We start from the raw sequence: 27,255 nt of genomic DNA, 5'->3' as shown, positions 1-27,255 counted from the left end.
AGCTTGAGTTTTCTCTAAGAGCTAAGGAAAACTGGGTCTCAGGAAGCAATGAACATTGTCTCAGATTGCGACAATGCCCTAGGAAGGCTGGGCATTTCTCTAGCTGCTAGTGTCTCCTCAGCTCTTTTTTTCCCTTGGCTTCCTTCCAGTAAAATGGGTTGTCCCTGGAGTAATTTTGGAGGCTATTGGTGACACCCAACAGAAAGAATCAGACAGACTCTGAGCCTAATCTCAGCTCCTCAGCTTACTGTGTAGCCCAGTTCTCTGTCTCCTAAATTGTGCATGAGACAACGATGCCTGTCTACTGAAGCTGTACACTGATCGAGACGGTGCATTCAAGTATTTACCATGGTGTTTGGCAGATGGTGGATGTTTAGTAAGTACTAGCTATTGTCACTGTTGTTATTTTATTATTAATAAGCAGCTGGCATGCCTGTCTCAGACCATCAAAAGCATGTTGGGTTCTTCAGAGTGCTGTAACAAATTAACACAAATTAATTGACTTAAAACAATGGGACTGTATGCTCACACAGTTCTGGAGGGTAGCATCTGAAACCAAGGTGTCCGCAAGGCCTCTTTCCCTCTGAAGGTGCCATGGAGGAATCTCATCCCTGCCTCTTCCAGGGGGTGACTGTTGGCATTCCTCGGCTTGTGGCCACATCAACGCAATCTCTGTTCCACCTTCATATCCCCCTCTCTTCTGTGTGGCTCTGTCCTTTCCTTCTCTGTCTTGCTTATCTTTGCTTCTTTCTTAGAACATTTGTCAAGGCATGTAGGATCTACCTGGATGATTTCAGGTAATGTTCTCAACTCAAGGTCCTTATTTTAATCACAACATTTACTTTATTTGTATAAGGTGATAGTCACTCCTCGACCATGTAAGGTAACATTCTCAGGTTCAGAGAATTAGGATGTGCACAAATCTTTTTGAATCCAACATTAAACCCATTTTAAAAGGCGTTCCCAGGGGAAAATGTGTTTAGGAAGAAGGGCTTTTTCTCACTTCTTATTCAAGAATCTTAAATACTGAGAGCATTTCATTTTCAGCTACAAACCTTCCTTTCTGTCTCTCCCAGAAATGTCATTCAAGCTCCATCTTGCCAGATCCAAACAGGCAAAGCCCCTATGGTCTCTGTGTCCTGGAAATCATGAAACACACAGAGCCTGGTGGGTGAGCTTGTAGGCTGCAGCAATGTGCTGAAACAGGCTGTGATAATTAGAGACATGTAGCTGAAACAAAGGAACTGTTAAGATACAAAGAACACCAAATCGTGGTGCACCTTGACATTATAAATCACTGTGGGAATGAGAGGCTAAGTCTTGGGTCATTTGGTTTTACATTATGTACCTGGATATAAACTAAACCGTAATTAATCTCCACCCTCAGCATTCAATGGTTTGGATGCCCTCGAGAATGCTGACATAGACGTTTTCTTCAAACTGCTCAGCACTGAGAAGGGTGAGATGCTACATAGCACAAGTCAAGGGGGGAAGTAATGCAACCATGCTCTACGGATTTGGGGAATATGATGTCACCAAGGCCTTGGAGCTGTGTTCAGTGGCAGCTCTGTGGGGCGGCACAGGGGATTTAGGAGAAAGGGCCCAGCTTAGAGGGTCAGAAGCCTGAAGCAGTCTCCACACTGTGAGTTGGTGGGAGAGAAAGTGAAGAACTTGCCTGCCTTTCCTCCCCCTAGATCACATCCATGACCATTTCTACAAATACCCTCACCTCTCAAGAGACTCCGTTTTCTTTCTATAAAACAAGAGTCTAGTAGAATAATGCTCCCGGAGTTACCCATCTCCTAACACCTGGGACCCGGGAATATTACCTTATATTGCAAAAAGGGCTTTGCAGATGTGATTAAGCTAAGGATCTTGATGTGGGAGACAATCTTGGATCATACAGATGGATCCTGAAGATTAATTAGTTTGTGATTAGTCCTAAGACTAATCAAGATAAATGTCTTTATAAGGAGACTAGAGGGAGGTTTTACTAGAGAAGTAAAGATTCAGTGTGATGACTGAGGCAATGACTGGATGCTGCAGCCACAAGCCAAGCAAAGCCAGCAGACACCAGATGTGTGACTGTTGGGGGAGGCAAGAAACAGACTCTACTCTGAGCCCCTGGAAGAAACTAGCCCTGCCAATACACTGCTCTCGGTCCCTTAAGATGCATTTAAGACTTCCAGCTTCCAGAAATATAAATGAATATGTACCTGCTGTCTTAAGCTGCTAAATGTGTGGCAAATCCCAGTAGCAAAAAGAAACGTATACAAAGGGATAGGCTGTGTATTTGTAATAATGATTGTTAAAATAAAGGTCATTTGGGTTGGTGTTGTGATGCAGAAGGTTAAGCCACCTCTTATGACACCCGCATCCCACATCAGAGTGCTCCACTTCTGACCCAGCTCCCTGCTAATCCACCCAGGAAGGTTTCAGAGTATGGCTGAAGTGCTTATGCCCCTGCCACCCACACGGGAGACCCAGATGGAGTTCTGAACTCCTGGATTTGGCCTGGACCAGTTCTCTCTGTAGCCATTTGGGAAGTGAACCAGCCGATGGAGGACCCCTGTGTCTTTCTGTCTCTTCTTGACCTCTCTGTAATTCCACCTTTCAAATAAATAAATAAATCTAATATAAAATAAAATAATGACTATCAAAGGCTCACCCAGCACTAAACATTCTGCAACATTTTTACACCTACTGGCTCTTTAATCCCAATTACAACCCTGAAAGGGAAAGTATTGTAGTCTCAGGGCTGCAATTAAACAGGTTAATTAACTTTCCCAAAATTGAGCAAATAGTAAGCAGAGGGAGACCCAGCTGCTTACTAAAGACCCAGGGTCCTTACCAAGTCTCCTGCCTTCCTATATCTGAGAGACTCTCAACATTTTTTTCAGTTTGTCCTTCTATGGGGTGTAGAAGACCTCATGACTTACATAACTCATTCATTTCTACTTTCAATCGGATTCCAAATGTCAGTGCATATGCATTCATACTGGGATTTTTGTCTTAAGTTTTGATACCTCAGTTTCTTAGTAGTCTCTGAGTTTAAAAAATTATTTTTCACTGACAAGAACCCAACTTTAATAATACGTCAGGACTTGCTCAGTAGATAAATCTCTACCCATCAGATTCAATAAGCTAAGTGCTAAGAAAAACTACATCAAACTTGAAAATATGGTGAAAAGCAGTATGGCATACCCTTTCAAAGGCTCACTAGAGCACTGTTTACCAGGGCTATCCAAGAAAGACTTCATTTTCTGGGCCAATGGTTCTTAATTGTTTTGGTCTCAGGACTCCTTTAGGTTATTAAAAATTGGTAAGGTCCTACCAAAGAAGGATGTACTTTTCTCTGAAGGGAGGAGAGAACTTCCTCCTTGCTATGGCCTTGTTGAAATACTGATCGAGTCTGTGGATCCCAAAGGCTTCCATAGCCATGGCAGCTCATGCCAAGAGCCTCAGGTGATCACTGACATCATATGTGAGAGTGTAATTGTTAAATTAACAATAGAAGTCACTGTGCACTTGCTTCCCATGCAGGACCTCTGTCCTCAAAGGGTTGTATTATGAGACTTAATAGTAAAACTTGTTCTCAAAGAATTACTTCCTTTTATTGTATTAAGTGGAAGATACTCTTATGTCTCATAAGTTATAGTTATGTCTAAGTACTCGCAAAAGATTTATCATTCTTTTTTTAAAGATTTATTTATTTAGTTAGTTATCTGAAAGTCAGAGTTACAGAGAGAGAGGAGAGGTAGCGAGAGAAACAAAGAAGTCTTCCATCCAATGGTTCACTCCTCAATTGGCCGCAATGGCCGGAGCTGCACCAGGAGCAGCTACCGGGAGCTGGAGCCAAAAGCCAGGAGCTTCTTCCGGGTCTCCCACACGGGTGCAGGGACCCAAGCACTTGCTTCTTCTACTGCTTTCCCAGGCCATAGCAGAGAGCTGGATTGGAAGTGGAGCAGCTGCGTCTCGAACCGGCTCCCATATGGGATGCTGGCGCTTCAGGCCAGGGCATCAACCCGCAGAGCCATAGCGCTGACCCCAATATGTATCATTCTTGGGTTCTTCTTTAAAGATAATTAAGTTAATTCACATAGTACAACACATTAAGGACAGAGATCCTACATGGAGAGCAAGTGTACAGTGACTCCTGTTGTTGATTTAACAATTGACACTCTTATTTATGACGTCAGTAATCACCCGATGCTCTTGTCATGAGCTGCCAAAGCTATGGAAGCCTCTTGAGTTCACCAACTCCAATCATATTTAGACAAGGCCATATTCAAAGTGGAAGTTCTCTCCTCCCTTCAGAGAAAGGTACTGCCTTCTTTGATGGCCCGTTCTTTCCACTGGGATCTCACTCACAGAGATCTTTCATTTAGGTGTGTTGTTGTGTGTTTTTTTTTTTTTTTCCACAGTGTCTTGGCTTTCCATGCCTGAGAAACCCTCATGGGCTTTTTAGCTGGATCCAAATGTCTTAAGGGCTGATTCTGAGGCCAGAGTGCTGTTTAGGGAATTTGCCATTCTATGAATCTGCTGTGTAACCGCTTCCCATGTTGGATCGTTCTCTCCTTTTTAATTCTATCAGTTATTATTTGTAGACACTGTGAAAACTGTTGAAATCTTTACTTACTATATACTAGGTTGATCTTCTATATATAAAGATAATTGAAAATGAATCAATGAAGAATGAGATATTGGAGAGGGAGTAGGAGATGGGATGGTTGCAGATGGGAGGGAGGCTATGGGGGGAAAAGCCGCTATAATCCAAAAGTTGTACTTTTGAAGTTTATATTTATTAAATAAAAATATATAAAAAATAAAGATCATTAAGTTTATCAAAAAAAGGAAAGAAAAAAGACGAAATTACCTTCAAAATGCAGTGAGTTTGAACAGCCCTTGTCTGTTCTAAAACAGTTTTTTGTCTTTTCTTTTTTTCTCTCTTTTTTTTTCCTTTCTCACATAAAGTGTTGAACTATTTACCTAGAATAAAGTCAATCTTCTGTATATGAAGTTAATTGGAAATAGATGCTAGTAGAAAATAAGACTGGGAACAGAAGAGGGAAGAGGAAGAGGGGTGGGAGGTGAGTGGGAGAGCGGGTATGGTGGGAAGAATTACTATGTTCCTAAGGTTGTATTTATGAAATGCATGCAAATAAATAAAAAAGCAGTAAGGCCTTGAAAATTCAAAATATTTTGCTAAATAAAAAAACTTATTCATTAGAGAGAGAGTGCCCTCATCTGCTAGTTCACTCCCCAAATGACTGCAATGGTCAGAACTGGGCCAGTCCAAAGCTGGAAGCCAGGAACTCAATCTAGGCCTCCCACATGGGTTCCAGGAATCCGATTACTTGAGCCATCACCTACGTTCCCCAAGGCCCACAGGGAACTGGAGGCAGGCATTGTACTCATTCCAATGTGGGATGTGGGCATCTTAACCACCAGGCTAACCACTTGCCTCCAAATACTTATTATTAATTTATCTATAGTATCAATAATAAATATATTCCATATTTAATAACATTTTAATGAAAAATCTATATTTGGAGAAATAATAAATGTCACATCACAATATTGTGATATTTAAAAAGTAATTAGTGAGAAGAGTGGCACTGTTTTATATTTTTGCAAATTTCATTAAGACTTGACTCAATAGAAAATAGCCAGAATCCCACTTTGCTTTGGCTGGAATATGTGAAGAAAACCTTGCCTGACACATATCTGTAGTCTGGAAGGGGAAGGGACAGATTTTAGTATCTTTCCCAGGCACCTCATTTAACTAGCAGTAGTTTTCTGAAGACTAATGACAACATAAGATCTGATATATCAATGACCATTTTGAATTCTATTATGTTAAAGTCTGTTGACTTATCTTGCTCTGTAGAGGAATCTTTTCCCACATGGGGTTTTTGTAGCACCATGTGTTGGAAAATATTGGTTCACCAACATATGCTGATTTCTCAATTTTCATACAATTCATTATGTAATAGCAAAACACAATCACATCTGTTAATATCATCCTTAATCTCACCAGAAGTTTCACTATTGCGAAGCCATCCAGATTCAAAGGGATGATACAAGAGTTTAAAAATTCTATTTTGCCCCTCAAAAGGCAAACTTTAGCACTACAATAAATACTGTCGAGTTTCCTCGAAGTAACAAATTCAACTCACTTTTGAAAAACTACCTGCCAAATACCCAACTCTGGGTAACCATGGTTTGTCACTCACTTTTTTTAAGTGAAAATGGTGTGTCCTGAACAGAAGCATCTGGCCCAGCTTGTAACAAACAGAACAGCTGCCAGCCTTCTGGGCACCTGTCCTACTTTGCCTGTAGCACCTGTGTTGAACAGGCACTGTACTTTCCATTTTATCACACAGAGCATTAAAAAGAGGCACCCTCAAAGGTGCAGCTTTAATAAAAATCAATACCCTTAGTGCTTCATCAATGACATGCTTAAGTAAAATAAGCATTGCTTTTGTGGAAAGTACTCGGCAGTGGATGACACGGTGACCACCAGTACTTTGGTTCCCTGCCTTGGCTTGCACCAAACTGTCAGCAGCGTTGCTTACATCGCTTTTGCCTCATCGCAGTGAACATGTCAGCATGCTGAAATAAAGAAATAAACGCATAAGGCAAGAGGTAAAAAACATCGGAGCGCTATTATGAAAATGGGTTTTGTATCACATGCCTCCTGAAAGGATTTCTGACCCCGCCAGGGATCTTTCACGGTACTATGAACACTTCTGCTCTAAGACATCTTCCAGCCCTAGGAATTCATGATCGTTCACTAACACCAAACGTCCTAGGTGACTTGACGTAAATCTATCATCATAAATGGTACCCTAGAAGAGACTAGTCACCCCAACCTTCCTGTTATTCCTTCCTGCCACTGAGATTCTGAATCAAGGAAAGTAAAGTGTGGCAGGTAGCGGGGATGGTCATCATGCGACGTGAACCTCTCCCTCAGACTTGCTCCCAACATCATGAACTTGGTCCTGGTTAGGACCAAGAGAAAGTAGCCTTTCGCTCTATCAGGTCTCCCATAGGATGTCTCAGGCCCTCCCAAGCCCTTTCTGGGCAGAGATTTCAAAAACCATCTTCCTTTTTTCAGGGCTGTTTATCCCTTTCCTCCGTGAAATCCTCTCAACATTTGCCACCAGACCCAGAAGCAGTGTTCTCTGGTCTAGGCCATCCACTCTATAATGATTTATAATCCTGCAGGAAGAAGACTGATTTAAAAGAAAGCTAATTATAACAGTTCACAGAAACAAAATTGCAGTGGCTGATCAGGGGACAGAGTGACCTGGTAAATAATTATTTTCTCTCGCAGCTAGCTCTCTAATTACATGGAGCCGCCTTTATCATGCTCTCCTCATCCTGAGTAGCTGCTTTTAAGAATCATCAAGGAGAGCTGGCATTGTGGCGCAGTGGGTTAAGCCGTTGCCTGGGACATAGGCATCCCATATGGGCTCCAGTTCCAGTGTCAGCTTCTCCACTTCTGATCCAGCTCATTGCTGATGTGCCCGGGAAAGCACTGAAAGATAGTCCAAGTGCTTTGGTCCCTGTAGCTTATAGCTTTTGTCCCTGTGGGAGACCCAGATGAAGCTTTGGCCAGGTCACTGCAGTAATTTGGAGACTCAATCAGCAAATGGAAGATTATCTCTCTCTCTCTCTCTCTCTCTCTTCCCTTTTTTCTCTGTAACTCTGCCTTTAAAACAAACAAATAAATCGTTAAAAACAAAAAAGAATCAATGAGGATTCAGAGTGTTGGGGAAGAAGGAAGGGGATGCTATTTGCATAAGGCACAAGGTTTGCAGGGAGTTGATAAACCTCCTAAAGTGTCCTATGGGCACAATCAATGCCATGGCAGAGCAGGGAGATATTTAGAAGACATCTACAAAGAACCCCTGAAATAAATGTCAGAGAAGAGATGGTTTAGGGTTTGAGATCAGGTTGAAATGGAAGCGATCTCACCACAGTAAAAATAGGTAATTGCAATTAGTCGCAGCCCTCTTCTTCTGCAACCACCAGGGGGCCTCCTCTGTGACGTGTGGGGTTGAGGCAAATGGGTCTAAAGGAGGTAAAGAATTCTCCCACAGTCACCCAGCGAGTCCCAGCACACATGAAGAATGTCTGCACCCCACCCTCACTGCTGATTAGTCACTTGTCTCTCCAACAGATTAATTTTTTTAGCATCTACTCTGTGCCTGATTCTGAACTGGGCATTGGAAAGAATAGGAAAGGTATTAATGTAAAATTCTCCATCTTGACAATCTTCTAATTTTCAAGGGATATAAGAAGCATATGCCAATGATGGAAAGACTATAAATGTAGTGATTAAAAACATGGGTATTCTACTTTATGGGTAGCATTAGACAAGTTCCTTAAACATCCTGAACTTTAATTTTCTCATCTCTATGGTGCAAATAATCCTGGCACATCACTCATGGGGTTTTTTTGGACATTAAATGAAACAAGTCTGTACTTAGCATTAAAGATAATTGAGCTGGGGCCAGTACTGTGGTGTAACAGGTAAAGCCACCACCTATGATGCCAGCATCCCATGGGGGAATTGCTTGAGTTCCAGCTGCTCTGCCTCCCATCCAGCTTCCTTCTAATGACCTAAGAAAGCAGTAGAAGATGGCTCACATACTTGAGCCTCTGCACCCATGTGGGAGACCTGGAAGAAATTCTTGGCTCCTGGTTTCAGCCCGATCCAGCCCTGGCCATTGAGGCCATCTGGGGAGTGAACCAGCTGATATAAGATTCTGTGTGTGTGTGTGTGTATCTCACTTTCTCTCTGTAACTCTGACTTTCAAATAAATAAATAAATCTTTTGTAAAAAAGATACCTGAGCCAATTACCTTACTATCATATTTTTGAGTACCTAACCTATGACTTTCCAACTTTATCATAACCAGGGAATATTATTCCCAATTTATAAATGGTGCAATCTGAAACTCAGAAAACAAAACACAAACCATATTGCTCCTCGATGAGAATCATTGCAAAAGAGGAGAAGGGACAGGTATTGAGGTGTTAGAGCTGTTAATAGTCCTGCTAGCCAGTCTCCAAGATGGCTCCCCAGCAGTCCACTGCCCTTGGGCCACACGTAGTGTCTCACGCATGGAGTGGGGCTGCTCTATAACGAGTGTAGCAGAAGCGATGCTCCAGGTAGGTGAAAGAAGACTGGCAGCCGCCAGCTCTTGGGACACTCACTCTTTAGATGCTGTTTCCGAGCTCACCCTCCATACTGGGAGGAGCTGAGACCCAAGGGAAGGCAACTGCCCCAGCCGAGCTCCTGGCCAACAACCAGAAATGGTAGCTTTGTGTGTGTACCGTCTTGGGTGTCTATCCAAGGCAGGCCTCAAGATGACTGTAGGGGCAGATGATTGTCATGGCTGTTAAGACGCCATTTGGGACACCCACCTCCCATATTGGGGTGCCTGGGCAGGAGTCTTGACTACACTTATGATTCCAACTTCCTGCTTATCATGCTCTGGGTGACACCAGGTTATGGCTCAAGCATTTGGGTCTCTGTAACCCATGTGGGAGACCTGGATGGAGTTCTAGGCTCCTGACTTTTTAGTCTAGCCCAGTCCTGGCTATTGGGGGCATTTGGAGAGTGAACCAGTTTCCATTTCTCTGTCACACTGCCTTTCAAATAAATAAATATAATTTTTTAAAACTTTTATTTAATGAATATAAATTTCCAAAGTACAGCTTAGGGATTACAATGGCTTCCCTCCCCCCATAACTTCCCTCCCACCCGCAACCCTCCCCTCTCCCGCTCCCTCTTCCTTTCCATTCACATCAAGATTCATTTTCAATTCTCTTTATGTACAGAAGATCAGTTTAGTATATATTGAGCAAAGATTTCAACAGTTTGCCCCCACATAGCAACACAAAGTGAAAAATACTGTTGGAGTGCTAGTTATAGCATTAAATAACAGTGTACAGCACATTAAAGACAGAGATCCTACATGATATTTTTTAAAAATTAATTACTTTTCTATGCATTTTCCAAATTAACACCAGGTTTTTTTCATTTTCAATTATCTTTATATACAGAAGATCGATTCTGTACCTACTTAGTAAAGATTTCATCAGTTTGCACCCACACAGAAACACAAAGTGTAAAAATACTGTTTTAGTACTAGTTATAGCATCACTTCACATTGGACAACACATTAAGGACAGATCCCACATGAGATGTAAGCACACAGTGACTCCTGTTGTTGACTTAACAATTTGACACTCTTGTTAATGGCGTCAGTAATCTCCCTAGGCTCTAGTCCATTTCTCTGTCACACTGCCTTTCAAATAAATAAATATAAATTTAAAAAAATTTAAAGATGGCTATAACCTAGCCAGCACCTAACCACAACTGCATTGAGAAACCCGAGTAAGAACCACATAAGGTGAAGAAAGGTACAAGGGACTCTATCCCTCAACCTACCAACAATAACCAAGGAGACAATCTAAAACATCATAACTCTTCTGGAGCCCATCAAAAAGCTGAAGTCTCTGGGTAGCTGGGTGGACTCAACTCCAAGGATGAGCAGCCTTTCCAAGAAGACATGATACATGACTTGTTTCACCTTGGGCAGCAGGAGCAGCTGGGTAAAGACCAGTAAGAATAAAACAGCTAAACTTCACATTTTTAGAGGCTGGGGGTGGACCTGCATACAGTGTAGCATTTCCAGAAACCTCAGACAGAGGAGGGGGTCAACACACATGTGCAATTCCAGGTGTCCCATGGAAACACAAAAGGCTAAGCAGGAGACATGAGAAAGGCTTCTTCGTGGCTCACAGGCAGGAAGCACTCTGGACCCTCTTTCCCCCAGAGCCCACGGAGGAGGCAAAGACCACGTAGGAAAGAGGCAGAAAGGTCTTCTGCCCCACCACCAGCCTTACCCTGAGGAACAGGCAGGGTACCACAGGCTCCAGCCTAGGACACACTGGCCCTGAGGCAGAGCAGGCACAAGGCTCAAATGTCCAGGCTCAGGACCCTCCGCTGATGCTAAGGAGATGCTGGTACCAATGGGGAGCCCAAGAGATTCTTTCCAACCAAGGACACCTCTCTCGCAACACACAGAAGCAGAGCAGATGGGCTGTCTTGAGCAGGGACAACAGTGCAGAGAAAGCCAGAGGGACAGGAAAGCCGGGAATGCCTTCTCATCCAAGAGCCTGGCCCCACTCACAGCAGCAGGTGTCCAGCACAGGACAGCGGCCTGTGTGCAGAGAGACGCCCACAGTGGCACAGGCGTGATGAAAACTGGGCCTGCAGCAGGAAGACAGAGAAAACCCCTCCAGCAGCCCATCCTCCCTCAAAGCTTCAGGCATCAGCAGCCATCATGGAGACAGCAGAACCTGTGATGGACTGAAAGCAACAGAGACCACCCCACCAATTGACTGTAGCTACCCTTCCAGCTAGCTGGGCCCCTACAGACCAACAAGCATCAAAGGTCATTACCTCAGTCCCTGCTGTTCTACCCACAACGGCCTGCATTCAATAACAACAACTAAAAATAATGAGACTCACAAGAAAACACCACAGGTGACCCATTTGACAAGCGCAAAGCGGTCAACAGAGTAAGACTCAGAGATGACCCTGATACTTAGGAGCAGAACACGGGAACTGTCAATTAAGTGACCAGTCTGCTAAAGAGGCCGCTGGGACAGCGGGCAGCACACCGCGGCAGATGAGAAATTTCAGCAGAGAGCAGGAAAGGATGAGAAAGAAGAGTTAAATGAAGTGCGAGAAATACCAACCAGGAGTATCGGAGGGAGAATTCTCTCAATGGGCTCACCCAGAGAGCAGAAACAGGAAACAATCCATGAACTCAAAGAGAAATTAGTAGAAATTATTTAAACTGAAACACGAAGGGAAAAAAAGAGTGAAAAATAAGTAGAGATCCCAAGATTTTTTTCAAAGCACGTTTCTTGCGAGTTCACAATTTAGCAGCAAATAGGAATCTTTCCATTAAAAAGAAAACAAACTAAAAACCCTCCCATCAGACTCATGGAAGTTCCTTCCCACAAGGACTCAGTTCTTCCTTCTAAAGCCTCGTTTGCCATCCTGGGCCACCGACCCACAGCCTCCACCAATCCTGTCTCCACAGCTTCACCATGAGCTGAAGATCTCCTGGGCATTGATGCCACAAAGGATCCACCAACTGCTTCATACCACAGTAGGAGGGAGTGAGCACAGAAGCAGAGAGTCTAAGTGCTTAGGAACTTTATAGCAATCGATCACAAGGGACTGAAATTTAAATTCTCGGTCCTTCACCACAGATAGTTTGAGAAACTGCTACAATCATCACAATGAATTTTCTTGCATGCAAATCCCTCTGACCTGCCAAAAATACGGAAGGAAAGTTTGTGCATGTATGTCCCATTCAGATGTTTTCTTGTCTCCTGGAAACATTTGTAAGTGAGAAGCATACCAGGACATAGTTGAAATGACAGTCTGCCACAGTAACTGACAATGTATTTATGTTCAATATGATCTTACCTATCGCCACTGGAGCATTCTCACAGCCAAAGTTACACAACCAAGATGCTATGTAAGTAAAAGCCAATGATGCTACATTAACACAAGCCCAAATCAACTTCAAAGCTAAAAGTATTATTAGAAGCGAAGATGTTTACAATAAGATAATAAAAGGGCCAATTAAAACATACAAACTCTCAATTTGTATGCATGTAATAACAGCTTCAAGATATACAACGACAAGGTTAACAGAACTGTATGCTCTGTTCTAGTTGGTAAATATCACAGAGAGAAAGTTCAACAGAAATCTCTCAGGATTTGATACAGAAGCAGAGAAACAATTAGAGGGAATCGTAAAAATCTAGAAACACATTTAAAGCTTAAGAAAATGTAAGGAAGCTTGAATTTTACTGTTAAAGAATATATTCTTCTAGGACAAATCAAAGGTATTTGTGGGAGTGGGCACTTGATGCAGCCCCGCATCCCATATCCAAGTGCTGATTCGAATCCCAACTCCACTTCCAAGTCCAGCTTCCTGCTGATGTACAAGCAGGTGATGGCTCAACTACTCGGGTGCCTGCCACCCATTTTGTCTTACCAAGCACCTCCACACTAAAACGGGTAATGAGAAAGAAATGGACCTGAAAATCACGACTTGAAGCAGAGATTAAGTCAGACAGACAAGCAAAGAAAGCACTCAAACCTGTCACAGCATCAGGTTCAGCCAGGTGTTTATCCTGGTCCCACAGGATTCTGTCTTCAAGCGCCACACTGTCACATCGCCTTCAGACTTTAGTCTTCAAATTCTTCCCATGAACCATGTCATTATATCCTCAAAATCGCCCTCACAGTAGGGGTCATGAGTACTGCCACCTGACTACACACAGGGAAGGTTTGGAGAGTGGCTGAGCAGTCTCATCTGACATCTGTCCCAGTGGTGGTTCCATTTGGTGGCATGTGTTGCCAAGCAAGGATGCAAACAGAAAATTTGCTTTCGTATAACAACAAAATTATGGAGACTGCAACCTGGTTTGTGTGACAAGCATGACACCCGCAGAAGGGGAGGCAGGGCTCTTACATCGGTCTGCTTTCATGAACTGCCATTTGACATGGAGGAAAACAAACCCAGGACTTCACAACCTAACAGAACTGAGCGTGGATACCAGCTCTGACACTGACTGTCTGGGTAGCCTTAGGCAAGCTACTTCATCTATAAAACAGGAGTAACACCCAATGTTGAGGACTAACTGAGATAATCTAGCAAGTACTTTTAATCTAGTCAGAGGCCCATCAACCATAACCCTCTCTTTTCCCTAGTACCCATTTCCTCCTGGGAAGACTGGAAAGAAACACTGTTGTCTAAGCATGGACCTTGGAGCCAGATGTCTGTATGTAAATCCTAGTTCTGCCCCTTACTAGCCCCTTGAGTGACCTCAAGAAAAAACTCTTAGTCTCCCTATGCCTCAATTTGCTCTTCTGTAAAATGGTGCTGATAATGAATGGTACCTACCCCACAGGGTTGTTATGAAGGCTACACGAGCTGACATGTGTAAGTGCCCTAAAGCACTGGCACATACCAGGTACTTTCTAAAATAAACATCCATATAGGAGGTTACTGAAAAACTATAGGAAAGAGATGATGATGGTTTCAACCAGGTGAGAAGCAGAAATAGTTTTAAATTTCATCTCCCTCTATAGTGCTTTGGACCACCCCAGCGTTTGCCTGATGTTGGATTAAAAACTTGACTGAATGGTTTAAAAGAAAAAACAGCTAAGGAATCCTTTGAACCTAGGCTGCAGGCAAGCGTGAGGTTCCACTGCTCCCTTGCAGGCAGACCTAGGGAGTGAGGGCAGACCACTGGCAGGGCTGGATGGCACTGATCGAGCGGCAGCTTTTGTTGTGGGAGCTGAGTGGGCAGTCCTGACACCAGTCACGGGGCACAAGCTCTCTTTCACTGGGACTGAGAGCTATAAAATACCTGTGTCTGCCCAGGAAAGCATGGGATGTATAAATAGACCCACACTTCTTACCTATCACACATTCTTGCCTATCAAACAGCAACAAAATTAAAAGAGACTTACCAAAGAGATCACACAAACAAGACAAGTATCTGCTAATACTAACTGATAGAATCAAAAAGGGAGAGAAAGATCCAACATGGGAAGTGGGATACACAGCAGACTCATAGGATGGCAGATGTCCTAAACAACACTCCGGCCTCAGAATCAGCCCTCAAGGCATTCAGATCTGGCTGAAGAGCCCATGAGAGTATAGCAGGCATGGAAAGCCAAGATATCATGGGAAAAAAAAAAAAAAGACCTAAATGAATGATCTCTGTGAGTGAGATCCCAGTGGAAAGAACGGGGCCATCAAAGAAGGAGATACCCTTCTCCGAAGGGAGGAGAGAACCTCCACTTTGACTATGACCCTATCTGAATAAGACCAAAGTCAGCGAACTCTAAAGGCTTCCATAGCCCTGGCAACTCATGACTAGAGCCTAGGGAGATTACTGACGCCATGAACAGGAGTGTCAAATTGTTAAGTCAGCAACAGGAGTCACTGTGTACTTACACCCCATGCGGGATCTGTCCCTAATGTGTCGTCTAAAGCCAAGTGATGCTATGACTGGTACTGAAACAGTATTTTTATACTTTGCGTTTCTGTGTGGGCGCAGAATGATGAGGTCTTTGCTAATTATATACTGAAGTGATCTTCTGTATATAAAGAGAATTGGAAATGAAAAAAAAAAAAACAACCTGGTGTTAAAATGGAAATGGCATAGAAAATTAATTATTTTGAAAAAAAAAATTATGTAGGATCTCTGTCTTTAATGTGCTGTACATTGCTATTTAATGCTATAATTAGTAATCCAATGGTAGTTTTTTCACTTGATGTTGCTATATGGGCAAAATGTTGAAACCTTTACCTAATATATACTAAATTGATCTTCTGTATACAAAGAGAATTGAAAATGAATCTTTACATGAATGGAAGGGGAAAGGGAGCGGGAGGGGGGAGGGTTGCGGGCGGGAGGGAAGTTATGGGAGGGGGGAAGCCATTGTAACCCACAAGCTATACTTTGGAAATTTATATTCATTAAATAAAAGTTTAATAATAAAAAAAAAAAAAGAAAAAAAAAAAAAGAGAGACTTACAAAGTATCGTCCCAGCCGCCTCAGTGTGCTATGCTCAGAAGCTTCCCTGGAGTTCAGTACAGAAGCCTGGAACAGAATTAAAGAACTCAGAGGATAAAAGTGGCAATTCAGGGGGTCCCAGCTTGTCAAATTCAGTGTGCACCGGGACTAGGGGGAGAGGGGAAGGTATCTGAGTGAGTGTGGAGGGAGAAATCAATTGACCATAGGCTGAATCAGCTTGCTGTGCCCAAGCTCTACCTCCCAGCTGCCCCCAGGAGCCACAGTTCCCAAATAAAAGATGGTGTGTTGTCCCTGGCTGCAGAGCCAAAGAGGTCGGGGAAGATCATTTGAGCTTCTCTGTTGGGAGACACCGAGTCTGTAAGAACTCATTCCTCAGAATTTTGCAGGAATTAGTTCTGGTGTGAAATACAGAGAGCCAGGGAAAGACCTGGGGCCCTGGCTGGTTTCATTGCCCTGCCCACTCTGTGTAGAGGAGTTACCCGCACTCACTGGTGCACCTCTATGAGCAGCTCCTCCAGCACACGTCCCTCAATCTGAGGTTCGCTGTGTACTGTTCAGGTTTATCTTTCCCCAGAAGAATATAAGCTCCAAGAGTAAGGATTTTATCTGTTTCTTTCCATCCCTCTAGAACAGCATGCAATTTGCACTGGATAAATATTCATTGGTTGAATGAGTGAATGAATGGAGACATATTTTCAGTAACTGGAGGCAGCCTCTGCATAAGAACCCCGGTAACCTCATCTGTGGATTCCAATAACTGTAAAACACAGAATCACAACAACCTCCCTTGCAGTTTTCACAGCACGACATATGCACTACCTGGTTTGATCCTTACATTGGATCTGTGCGATAAGTGCTATCATGTCAGTTTCTCAGCTTAGAAAAATGAGCCACAGAAACATTCAATGATATCTCTAAGATCCCATAACTGTTAAGTAACAGAACTAAAATTCAATTTGCTACCTCCAAGGTCAGTGTTTGGTCTGTGCCTGTGGAGCACGGTTTGAAAAATGAGGTAACTTTAGATTCAGATCTTTTTCTAATGTTTGTGTCCATAAATATAGAGCCAAACATAATCTGCATCATCCATGGTGGATTCCAACATAATCTCTTTACCCAGGAAAAGGTGTGGTCTGGTCGGGGACGCTTGGGTTGGATCCCAGACCAGAGCTGCAGGGACAGGCTATGCAGCCTTGGACAAGCCTTGACATCTCTCATGGGGCCCAGTCCTTTCTTCCCTCACAGTGAGGCTCTAATAAAATAAGATAGAAAGTACCACAGAGACGTAAACTCAGCCTCACAGCAGGGCTCTAGGGCGCTTGTGTCCTGAACCTCCCCTGAACATGAAGGGTCCCAACTCCTGCCCTCTACTCCCCGCTGCCACCTTGCTTCCCTATTATCCTGATGACTTTTTCCTAAGTCTGACTCTCACTGCAAAGCCCATCTCTATACAGGATAGCAGGGATACATGAGCAATGCTGTGGATTTACTAAAAATCACTGAATTGTAATATCTAAATATGGTATGTGAATGATATCTCAACTTTTCTTTTTAGTAAAAAAAAGTGTGGGGGGGGAGCAATCTGTAGTTCAAGTCAGAGGCACAAAGACCTACCTTACATTTTAACTGTGGGGATAGGGAGGAGACAAATTAACTGTAGGGATTTTGAGGAAAAGAAAGAGGCAAATATGGTCATAATTTTAAGTCAGGAAACGAGGGGAAATGGTGCTTCCTTGAACAGAATGAAGGGCAAGCAAGAAGCAAAGATGAACTCAGTATAGAGTTACTGGGCATGAGCTTTTGGTGGTCCACACAGGTGCACATGTATATCTGCAGACTGGGGAAAGGGGCCTGAAATTCTTGGAATGGGAAGGACTTGGGGACTGTCTACATAGAAGCCATGGTTAAAGACTAGACTTGGGATGAGCTTTCTCAAGATAGAAATTTAAAAATATCCAGCAGAGATTTTCTACCTCCAATATTCCAAGTTTTCTCTAAGTTGGGGAGCTTTTCAAAGGACATCCTCTGTCCATCCCAGTTTACAGATCTAGAAGATTATTACACATTCCATATGAAGCATATGGCAGTTTATTCTTAAATAAATTGCAAACATGGTTTCTGTATATAATATTCTTTGTGATATGGAAATAAAGAGTTTCTGTGTCTAATCCTGTACATGAGATGTAGGTGGACTTCAGGTTCAGCTTTTATGTCCAATTATACTCTGCATCTTCCTGGGGAAACATTTGTTGGTATGATTTTTCCAAAGCAGAATCAGTAAAAAGTATAGTTATTTTTCAGTTTTGCCTGATCACTCCATTATCTCAATTTCCTATATGCCTATTTATTTTCTCTGTTTTTCCTCTTGGATTTGCACATTTGGTTCTTTTTTTCTTAAGCATGCTTTGTAAGTTTTGATTGGGTGCCTGACATCGTGGATCAAAATTTGTGAAGGCTCTGTACAATGTTGTCTCTCTCCAGGGTGGGCCAAGGTTTTCTTCCCTGCAAACAGACAGGGGACTGTTAGATAACATTCAGCCTGTCCAGTTTTGATTTGGGGCTTGGTTACTTCTGGTTTATTTCTATTTTCCCATTATTCCTGGGACATAGTTATTACCCTAGAATCCCTCCACGGTGTAGCCATTACTCCTTTTGTGCAAGCCTCTTGAGTTTTAACTGAAATTTGGGAGGTTTGCCAAAGATCACCTGTTTTGGTGACTTGAATTCCAACCTCTGTTCTCCCCAGTACTGCTCACTGCTGAAGTCTGTGCTCAGCCTGTTAATCCTCCAGCTGCACGTTCTTCTGGGTATCTTGGAACCTCTAAGCATGTGTAACCTACGTATCGCAGAAGGCCTAAGGAACGTCATTTTCATATCCAGCAGCTAGCTCACTTATCTGTGTTTCTCTCGACTCCAGCAGGAGACCTCTGTCTGCTCAGCATGGTGAGGCGATGTCTTTTGTTTGGGCACTATTCCCCTTGCTGAGAATGAAGAACACCCCCAGGCAGCAATCTGGGACGCATGTGGAGCTCACCTGACTTACTATCCTTTTCTCAAGGGTCACAGCACTTCAAGTTCCTGCCTGGGGTGGCTGCTTCCCAAGGCTTTCAAATGTCCATTTTTTTTTCAAGAATTGGTTTCATAGATATATTAATAAGCATGATAATGTAGTACAAGTTCTTCCACCAAAACTAGAAAACTGAATCAATAAAACTAAATGATGGACAAAGACTGGCACTTGGAAATCTTGTTGGGGATGGAGGGCAGAAACAGAGAAATGAGAAACAGCAGGAAAGAGAAAGGAGAAGAAAACTAGAACGTGCAATTTTATGCAGGCTAAGAGAGAAAATTCCTATGGGCTCAGCATTATCAAAAAGGGGGAAAAGGGTTATGAAAGGAAGTTTAAGATAAGGAATGGACCTGTGATGAGCAGCAGAAGGTCATGGGTTCAGCATTTAGTAACTGTCCTATGTGTTTATCTTCACCAAATGGTAAGCTTTTGGAGAGGTGGTTGATAAGACTTACAATTGTGTGTATCTTCACAGAACAGTTTGAAACATTCAGCTCATAAATTATGTGATTAGTATGAATTTTAAATATCTAAGCAGCAGTGCCTGAGAGAGGTTGGCATAGAGCTGACAGTGTCCTTAGAGGAAGGGTTGGTAGACACTAATTTAGCAGAATCCTCCCTCCCCACCACTGCCCAGCCTCGCCAGACTATTTATACACATCAGCAAATGTGCCAGGTGCGTAGCCTTTAGTTCATGACTCAGGAAGACAAGTGAATTTAAATTCAAGGATCCCAGCTCACACGTAGAGAAAAGAAATGTTGTTTGTGCTTTTCCTTGATATCCACGCAAGTAATTACCATAAAGGTAAACACAGCACAGAGTCCAGGTGATCAGCTCTGGGTCCACAGGGAATCTAATTTCCTCTGCTTCATCTATCAGAGTATGTTTTCCTTTGAATTTGGAGAAGAGATGCCTTTGTGTCCACCTGACCATTTTGACAACTGGGATTCTGACTACTGTAGGCTCACATCATCTTGGCTCCTCTACCCAAAAGGAAAGAGCTTCTCCAAGTCCCCCTACCCCATCTCACCTCACCCCCACCCCGGATGCAAAGCTGCTCTTGATCCATGTGCCTGTCCCTTCTCAGAAGTATCTAAAATCATTTCCGCTCCTGTAGACTCATTCTAGATCCATGGAGAATGTCAGAGAGCAACAAAGCCACAGCAGGTGGTGCTAGAAGTGTCCACACAAGGCCACGTAATACCGTGGACGGTAGTGTTGTTCAGAGGTTTGTGTGTAGAATATTGGAGCCAGACTGCCCGCATTCCCATCCTAACTTTGCCTCTTTTTCTTTGTGACCTTGGGTAAACCTGTTGTCTCTCTGTGCTTCAGTTCTACTGTCAGTAAAGCAGAAATAATAGGGGCATTTATCTTGCGGAACTGCTGTGAGGATCGTAAAACACAACATAAATATGTGATGTGGATGCTTTCATCATTCTTACTGGCATGTCCAGTCATAGTCCATCCTTACCTCTGTGGCTGTTAGGTAAGGACTGTTGGATTGCTCAGCACTGGGCAAGCCAGTGTTTGCACTGTGCTGGGCCAGACCCAGACACCCCTCCAAGTGGCGTGGAGGATGCAGGCTGGTCTAGGGTGAGGAGCAGCTCTTCCAGGGAGCTAAAGCCCTGGTGTCTCAGTGCCGCTTAGAGGGAGGCTAAAAATAAATAGGTTTAGGGAAGGGGTCTGGCAGGGGAGGAGGTAATGGAGACTGACTCCCTGGAAGAGTCATCGCACTCCCACCCCAACGGCAGAGAAGCAGTCACCACCTCCAGCTCCCCTTCCCATGAAGTGGGGTGATCAATGACTCACTCCAACAGCAATGCTTCTTTATGAGGGTGCAATGCATCTGCATCAGGCTGACTAAAAGCTGTTCTTTGTCAACTTATCCACTGCAGTGTCAGAGCGCCTGGAACGCAATAGCAGAAAGGGCTTTGGAGTCTGACATTGCTGCACCTGAGCCTGGGCACTGCCACTGACCACCTCTGATCTCAGGAATGTGGCTTCGTTCCTCTGGTCCTGTGACCTTGTTTAGAAAATGTGGGTGGCAATTTTCACTCCTCACGATTCCTGTTGAATGTCAAATGAGGTGGTGTTGTATAATTCTGTGCACATACTGTACCAGGCACAGAGGAAGTAAACAAGACAACACCATATGTCTGCTCCTTCCCTACCTTAGTGAATCAGTGTCCAAGTGCACAGAGGTACAGCATTCACTTGCTTGCCAATCTATCCATCCCATAGAATCACAGGTATCTCCAGAATTCCTAGAATTGTATTGTAGCTATTCAACACCTAACAAAACTCTGACTGTTTTGCTGTATATTTTATAGTCTTATTGCTCTCAATGTCATACTGTCATAGTTTTGATTTTACCATGAAAAAGGTAGTCATTGCTTTTAAAGAATATATAGACCTTTAAGACCTGGCCAGGTACTTGAGAGGTCCAGACTTATCCTATTTTCCTTTTTTCAAATATTTATTTATTTATTTGAAAGACAGAGTTATAGACAGAGAAAGGGAGAGATAGAGAGAGAAGTGTTCCATGCTATGGTTCACTCCCCAAATGGCCACAATGGCCAGAACTGGGCCAGGAGCTTCTTCTGGGTCTCCCACGGGTACGGAGGCCCAAGGACTTGGGCCATCTTCCACTGCTTTCCCAGGCCATCAGCAGGGAGCTGGATCAGAAGTGAAGCAGCCAAGACCGAAACTGGTACCCACATGGAATGCCGGTGTTGCGGAGGCTTAACCTACCATGCCACAGCATCAGCCCCTCCTATTTGCCTTTAAATGGGTTAGAAAACAGGGTGAAAAGCAACAGCAAACATGGACAGTGCTGCCACAAGGATTTATAGATTGTGCTGCACCTGTTCACGCAGGCTGTCACGGAGGACATAAAGGATCAATCTCTTGAGGTGAGTAGAGAGCTAATACCTGAGACTCCAATTTTGGGCATTTGACTAGCACCCTTGACTCTCCAGCAAAATATGATTACTGGGTATCCAAGGAGAAAGCATAGGAAGTCCACCAGGAAATGAACTATTTAGGGCTCCTCCTCACCCTTGGGGAAAAGAGACTAGCCCCAGAAAGGATACAGGTTATGTAGCAGATTCTTACTCCTACAATCTTAAGACAGCTCAAGGCATTTCTTAGACTAACATGGATGGGTCCCTAGGCAAAAGGAAGTAGCAAAGCTTCTGTATCAGGCTCTCAAGAGCAAGCCAGAACAGGGGTCCCCATTTTGGGAAAAAAACAAAACAAAACATAGCCTTCACCCAGTCTAAGACTGCCCAGGGTCCCTGTGCTGGGGTTGCTAAACCCAGTCCTTTGAAACAGCCAAGCAATTAGACCTGCTAACGACTGCCCAAGGAGGCATCTGTGCCATGCTCCAAGAATGTTTTTGAATCAATCAAACTAAATGAGTACAAAACCATATTTGCATTTGTTGAATGAGAACAGACAGCTCCAGGACCAAGCCAAAGAGGGCTGAAATTTCTGGCCGAACATTGGATCATGGAAATTATGGCTATCCTCTCTCCTTGGCCCTATCAGTTCTACACTTTTACTGCTCTCTTTATACCGTGTGTCTTTACTGCTCTCACTCATTTTGTCTTCTATAGAACAAATGCTGTCCAGCTCCAGGTGGTTGTGAGGCAGGGCCTCTAGCCTGTCCTGTTGAATGATGTGACCAGCCCTCTGGACTGCACAAAATGATCTTTTCCCAGGCCACCCCCAAAACCTCAGGACAGACAGCAAGAGGAGAATATCTATAAATAGCTCTATGCCCACATGTCAGCTCCAAATAAAATGCAGAAGATGGACCTTCGTCCGTGTTACCTCCATAAGATTATGAGTTACTTCTCTTGAAGAGGTGAATGTCAGGGTAGCTAGATAGAGCTGAGCCTATAAATGAATGAGGAGCCACAGAGAGAAATGGGAACTTCTCTTTGATGGAGCAAGGAAGCAAGCCTTGGAAAAACCAGCTTTTACTATCAAAAGTCTTGCCCTTGTTCAATAACCTGTTTGGATAGGTCCCAGCCCTCTCCCTGTGCGCAGCTTAGGGGACTCATGTCTGCTATTATAAAGTTCTTGGAGGAATGTCACATGCAAAGCCCTTGTCTCAGCAATGTCCCCAAAAGGGTGTTGTGGAGGAGAAATGGAGGACCCACAGCAATATCCTTACTCCAGTCTGAATGCAGACTGGCTCTCAGTTCTTTACCCAGATGCCGCCTGGTCTGTCAGGTGTTCTCACTTCATTATGGCTTTTCATTAAACTTGGCTAGCATGCTTACTGTTGTGTGTGTGTGTGTGTGTGTAGTCACCAGATCACAGCAGGTATTTTATCTCAGGCTATTTCAAAAATTCCTACATTTAGAAACTTATATGAACTTCTTTTAGCCAAACTGACCATGTTTGCATTTATTTGCTTGTCAGTGTTCCCCATTACTTCATTACTTGAGGTACTTGGGAGCAGGGATCATGAACCATTGGTCTTTGTATTGTCACTGCTTAATTTAGGATTTGTCACACAGGCAGTGCTCAATAAATCTTTTAGTGAACTTGGAACTGAGATATTATTTCTACCTAAATCATCTAATTGTTTTAAATAATCAAATTCAATACTATTCTCCAAACAATGGATTACCAGGATTCAGGATAAATGATGTCAAATCCTATTAGCACCAAAAATAAGTATCCGTTCACATCATTAACTCATCACTAATAAAAGATGCTCACAAGAGAGGTCAAAAGATCCCAGATATTTCCAAAGTGCATTCTCTCTCCCATTCATCTTCTTTTCCTACATGTTTCCAAATAACCTTTCAGGGAATTCAGTCTAATAATAACAAAGACAACAATCTGGCTGTTCCCAGTTATTGAATGCATACCACCTGTCTGTGCAAAGTGCTTCACATGGGCTGTTGGAATCTTAGTTGTAGCTCTGTGACAGGGTCAGAAAGAGGACAAGCTGGAGGTGCTGTGATGCCCAGTGGAGCAGCTGCCTGAAGTCACTGAGCTAACAAGCAGAACTCAGATCCAGAAGGTCGACTCTGAAGCCAGGACTCTTTGCCACTGCACCTGAATCCCTCAAAGCCTGTCATCTGGGCTTCCAGGATCTATTCCAAAGACTCCACACCTCAGTTTTTTCTTTCTATGCACCTTCTGCTACCTCCTCTATAACGTACACTCTCTATACTTTCCAAACTCTGTCATGGCTTGGGAAACATGTGCTTCCTGGGATGCTTTTCCGGCCTCCTCTACACTGCCAACCCCATCAACCTTTAAGATCCAGCTCACATACCGTCTCTTCCTCAAAACCTTCCCTGATCCCCTGTGCCCTCCATCCTTTTACCTCCCCTCTTCCCAACATTTTCCTGTAAAAATGGTCAGAGTACTTTCTTGGTATTATTCCTGGAGCACAGAACACCTTGCCTCTGGCATTTTAGTCTTCTGTGCAGACTCCCCATCTCTGCTGCACGCTGCTAGCCTTGGAGGCAGAATCCACACCGGATCCAGACTTGTCTCTCCTGCCCCAACAACACAGGCCCTCCCATCGCAGCCCAGGTGTTGTCTGACACAAGAATCAGACAGGTCCTCCTACTCCCTTTCCAGTTTTGCTCATGCCCCACCCAACTTAAATGATTTAATGGGTCCTTGTGGGACTCACCAGTGAAGCGTGACCTGCACCCACATGTTACCCAGAGCCACCGAATCAATCAAAGGGCCACAGAAAAATGAAAATGCTGCATAAAACCAAAATAAATCATCACCAGATTAGTCACCATCTGCACGCTGTTGTCAACAAACAGAACCAACAGTGCTTCTCACTTCGATCCCGGTCTGCACAGGTTGCACAATGAGGTCTGAACGACAAGGAGCTGAGATTGCTCCAGAGACAGGCTGCATTACTAAATTTACTTTGGGGAAATTCCATAAACTCAGCGGGCATTTATTAGGCACCTACTACATATCTGATAGCCTGCTAGCACTGGAGATAGAGTGGTGACAATGACTCTTCTGTCAAAGAGCTGAACACAGTCGTAGACCCATACATGGAGGGGGAGGAGAAAAGATGGGCAACTTTATCTTGGTTAAGTGGCCTTGGGCCATGCCCACTCTGTTCTTGGTCTCAGCCTTGTTCACCTGTGAGATGGGAGGATAAGCAGGTGTGATGAGGAGGAAGTGAGATAACATTGACAGAGAGACCTGGCTCATGTCAAGTGCTTCTGCTGCAGGACCCATGGCTGTAACTCCTCCCTCCACACAAATGCAGATGATAAGTGAAGGATTGACACATAATCTAGGGAAATATGCCCATGATGGAGCTGTCATATAGCTGCCTTCTACATGCAAAATGGAGCTAAATGAATTTTATTTTCCTGGTGATATTTTTAATTTCAGAATCATTCCCCTTCCTATGAACTTCAAATGGTGCTCCCCAAAACTAGAAACCTTCAAATTATCTAGAATCTGAATCTTAGTTTCCCTATCTGTGAAGTGGAGCCACCTCGTAGGGTCCCTGTGGGAAATAGATAACTCCTACAGTTATTCAACAAATATTTGTGAAAGCCCATGATGTGCCAGCACTGATCCAGCTACTGGGAATACAGCTGAGAACAAAACAGAGTTTTATAAATCCCTGTCATTCTAATGGCTGAGGAAAGGAAACCAGTATTGGTGTAAAATACAATTGATGTAAAATATGTAGGTCGGGTGGTGAAAGGTGTGCAAAGCACTGAGCGCAGCACCTGGCTTGTACTGAAGCTCAGTGCATGTGCTAATGGAGAGAGTGATCAGAACCAGGAGAAGCAAGCATCCTCAAGGTGAGGCTCAATTCTATGATGGGTGCGAGGACGGGCAGGGCACCAGTGCAAACAGAAATGCTGTGGCAAAGTGCACAGTGCTCTTCCTTTCTCCTTACACACAATGGAAATGCTTTTCCTGCTCAGTCAACCCCTCTCTAATTTGCTTTCTCATTCAGCTGTGTGGTCCAAAACACCCTCCAAAGACTTTGTTGTCTTAAAAATGAAAGTATGTTGGCAAAATGCATGTATTCTGTGACCCTTTGTCTCCTGAAGAAAGAAATGAATCACCTTAGGTGTTTGTCTTTGTCCTTGGGACAGGGTTCAACATCATAAACATTCAGATACTGATCAAAACCAAAACATCTACCCCTGAAACAAGGTCACTGACTTTAAGTCTACGTATGAAAAACCAAAAATCTCTCCAGAGCTGGAAGTTTCCAGTTTCCTAGTTTCCAGTGAAAAAGCATTACCCCTCGTACATAATGAAACCGAGTCCCTGCGGGGTTAAAGTCGGCTCTCAGCTCAGGCAATCTAATTCCAGAGTCCATGCTGTTATCACTCAATCCCTTCTGGCCTTCAACTACCACAAGTTGCTGAGGCAGTAGTATGGATAATGCAAATGAAGCAGATACCCCAGAAGCCTCACCACAAATGTCATTCTCCTCCTTTAATGGGGGACATTATTCCACCAACCCATCTACCCATTATCTGTCTTTCCATTAGTTTATCCATACACCCATTTATTCGTCTTCTTTAAAAAAAACATTTATTTATTTATTTATTTTAAGGTCAGAGTAACAGAGAGGAAGGGAGAGGGGGAGGGAAAAAGAGGGGAGAGGAGGAGTGTGGGGGGAGAGAGAAAGAGATCTTCCATTCACTGGTTCACTCCCCAAGTGGCTGCAATGGCTTAAGCCAAGAGCCAGGAATTTCATCCAGGTCTCCCATGTGGGTGTCAGGGGCCTAATCGCTTGGGCCTCCTCAGCTGCTTTCCCAGGCACATTAGCAGGAAGCTGTATCAGAAGTGGAACAGCCAGGACTTGAACCAGCACCCATATGGGATACCAGCACAGCACAGTGGCTTAACCCACTACACCACAGCGCCAGCCCCTCTATTCATCTTCTAACACACCAATTCATCCATTCTCTATCCACCTATTCATCCACCCACACACTCATTCCTTTATCTTCCATATCATTGATCCATCTACTCATTCACCCAACCATTCATCTTCTGATCATTAATATACCCATGCACTCATCCATCTGCCTACTCACCCAATCACTCATCCAGTCATTCATCTACTTACATTCCCATCTATCATCTATCCAAATCATTCAGCCATGGGCCATGATGTCTAATGTATCATTGTAATGCATTCTCTTTATGATTCCTCAGAGTCAAGATTTTGTGAATCCATAAAAGTTGATGGACAGAGGGATAGCCATACACAAAATGAACAATGCTTCAAAAAGTTTGCATTAGTGGTGAAAATCAAAAGATAAATGCATATGTAACTATAGCAGAGAGAGCAAATGAAAAGAATATGAAATAAGTGTGTTCACCAGCATAAACAGTGGTACTGATTGAGAAAAAGGTAGCCTGGGGCTGGTGCTGTGGTGCAATAAGCTAAGCCTCTGCCCATGGTGCCAGCATCTCATAAGGGCATTGGTTCATGTTCCAGCTGCTCCTCTTCTGATCCAGCTCTCTGCTAAGGCCTGGG

General features: G+C 43.6%; 1 protein-coding gene across 1 annotated transcript in view; it reads right to left on the bottom strand.

Annotated features, from left to right (window-relative positions):
• Positions 1 to 6,514: 6,514 nt before the first annotated feature.
• Positions 6,515 to 27,255, bottom strand: part of TMEM65 (transmembrane protein 65) — a 139,103-nt gene continuing 118,362 nt past the window's right edge. The window contains exons 8-9 of the mRNA XM_062188017.1: positions 15,661 to 15,726; positions 6,515 to 6,615 (exon numbers count right to left, since the gene is read on the bottom strand). Coding sequence (XP_062044001.1) covers positions 6,562 to 6,615; positions 15,661 to 15,726 — 120 coding nt within the window. The 3' untranslated portion in view covers positions 6,515 to 6,561. The remainder of the gene's footprint in view (positions 6,616 to 15,660; positions 15,727 to 27,255) is intronic.

Source organism: Lepus europaeus, chromosome 4, assembly GCF_033115175.1.
Source record: "Lepus europaeus isolate LE1 chromosome 4, mLepTim1.pri, whole genome shotgun sequence".
NCBI lineage: Eukaryota > Metazoa > Chordata > Mammalia > Lagomorpha > Leporidae > Lepus > Lepus europaeus.
The sequence above is the reverse complement of the archived record's forward strand: the minus strand, read 5'-3'. Positions and strand labels throughout refer to the sequence as shown.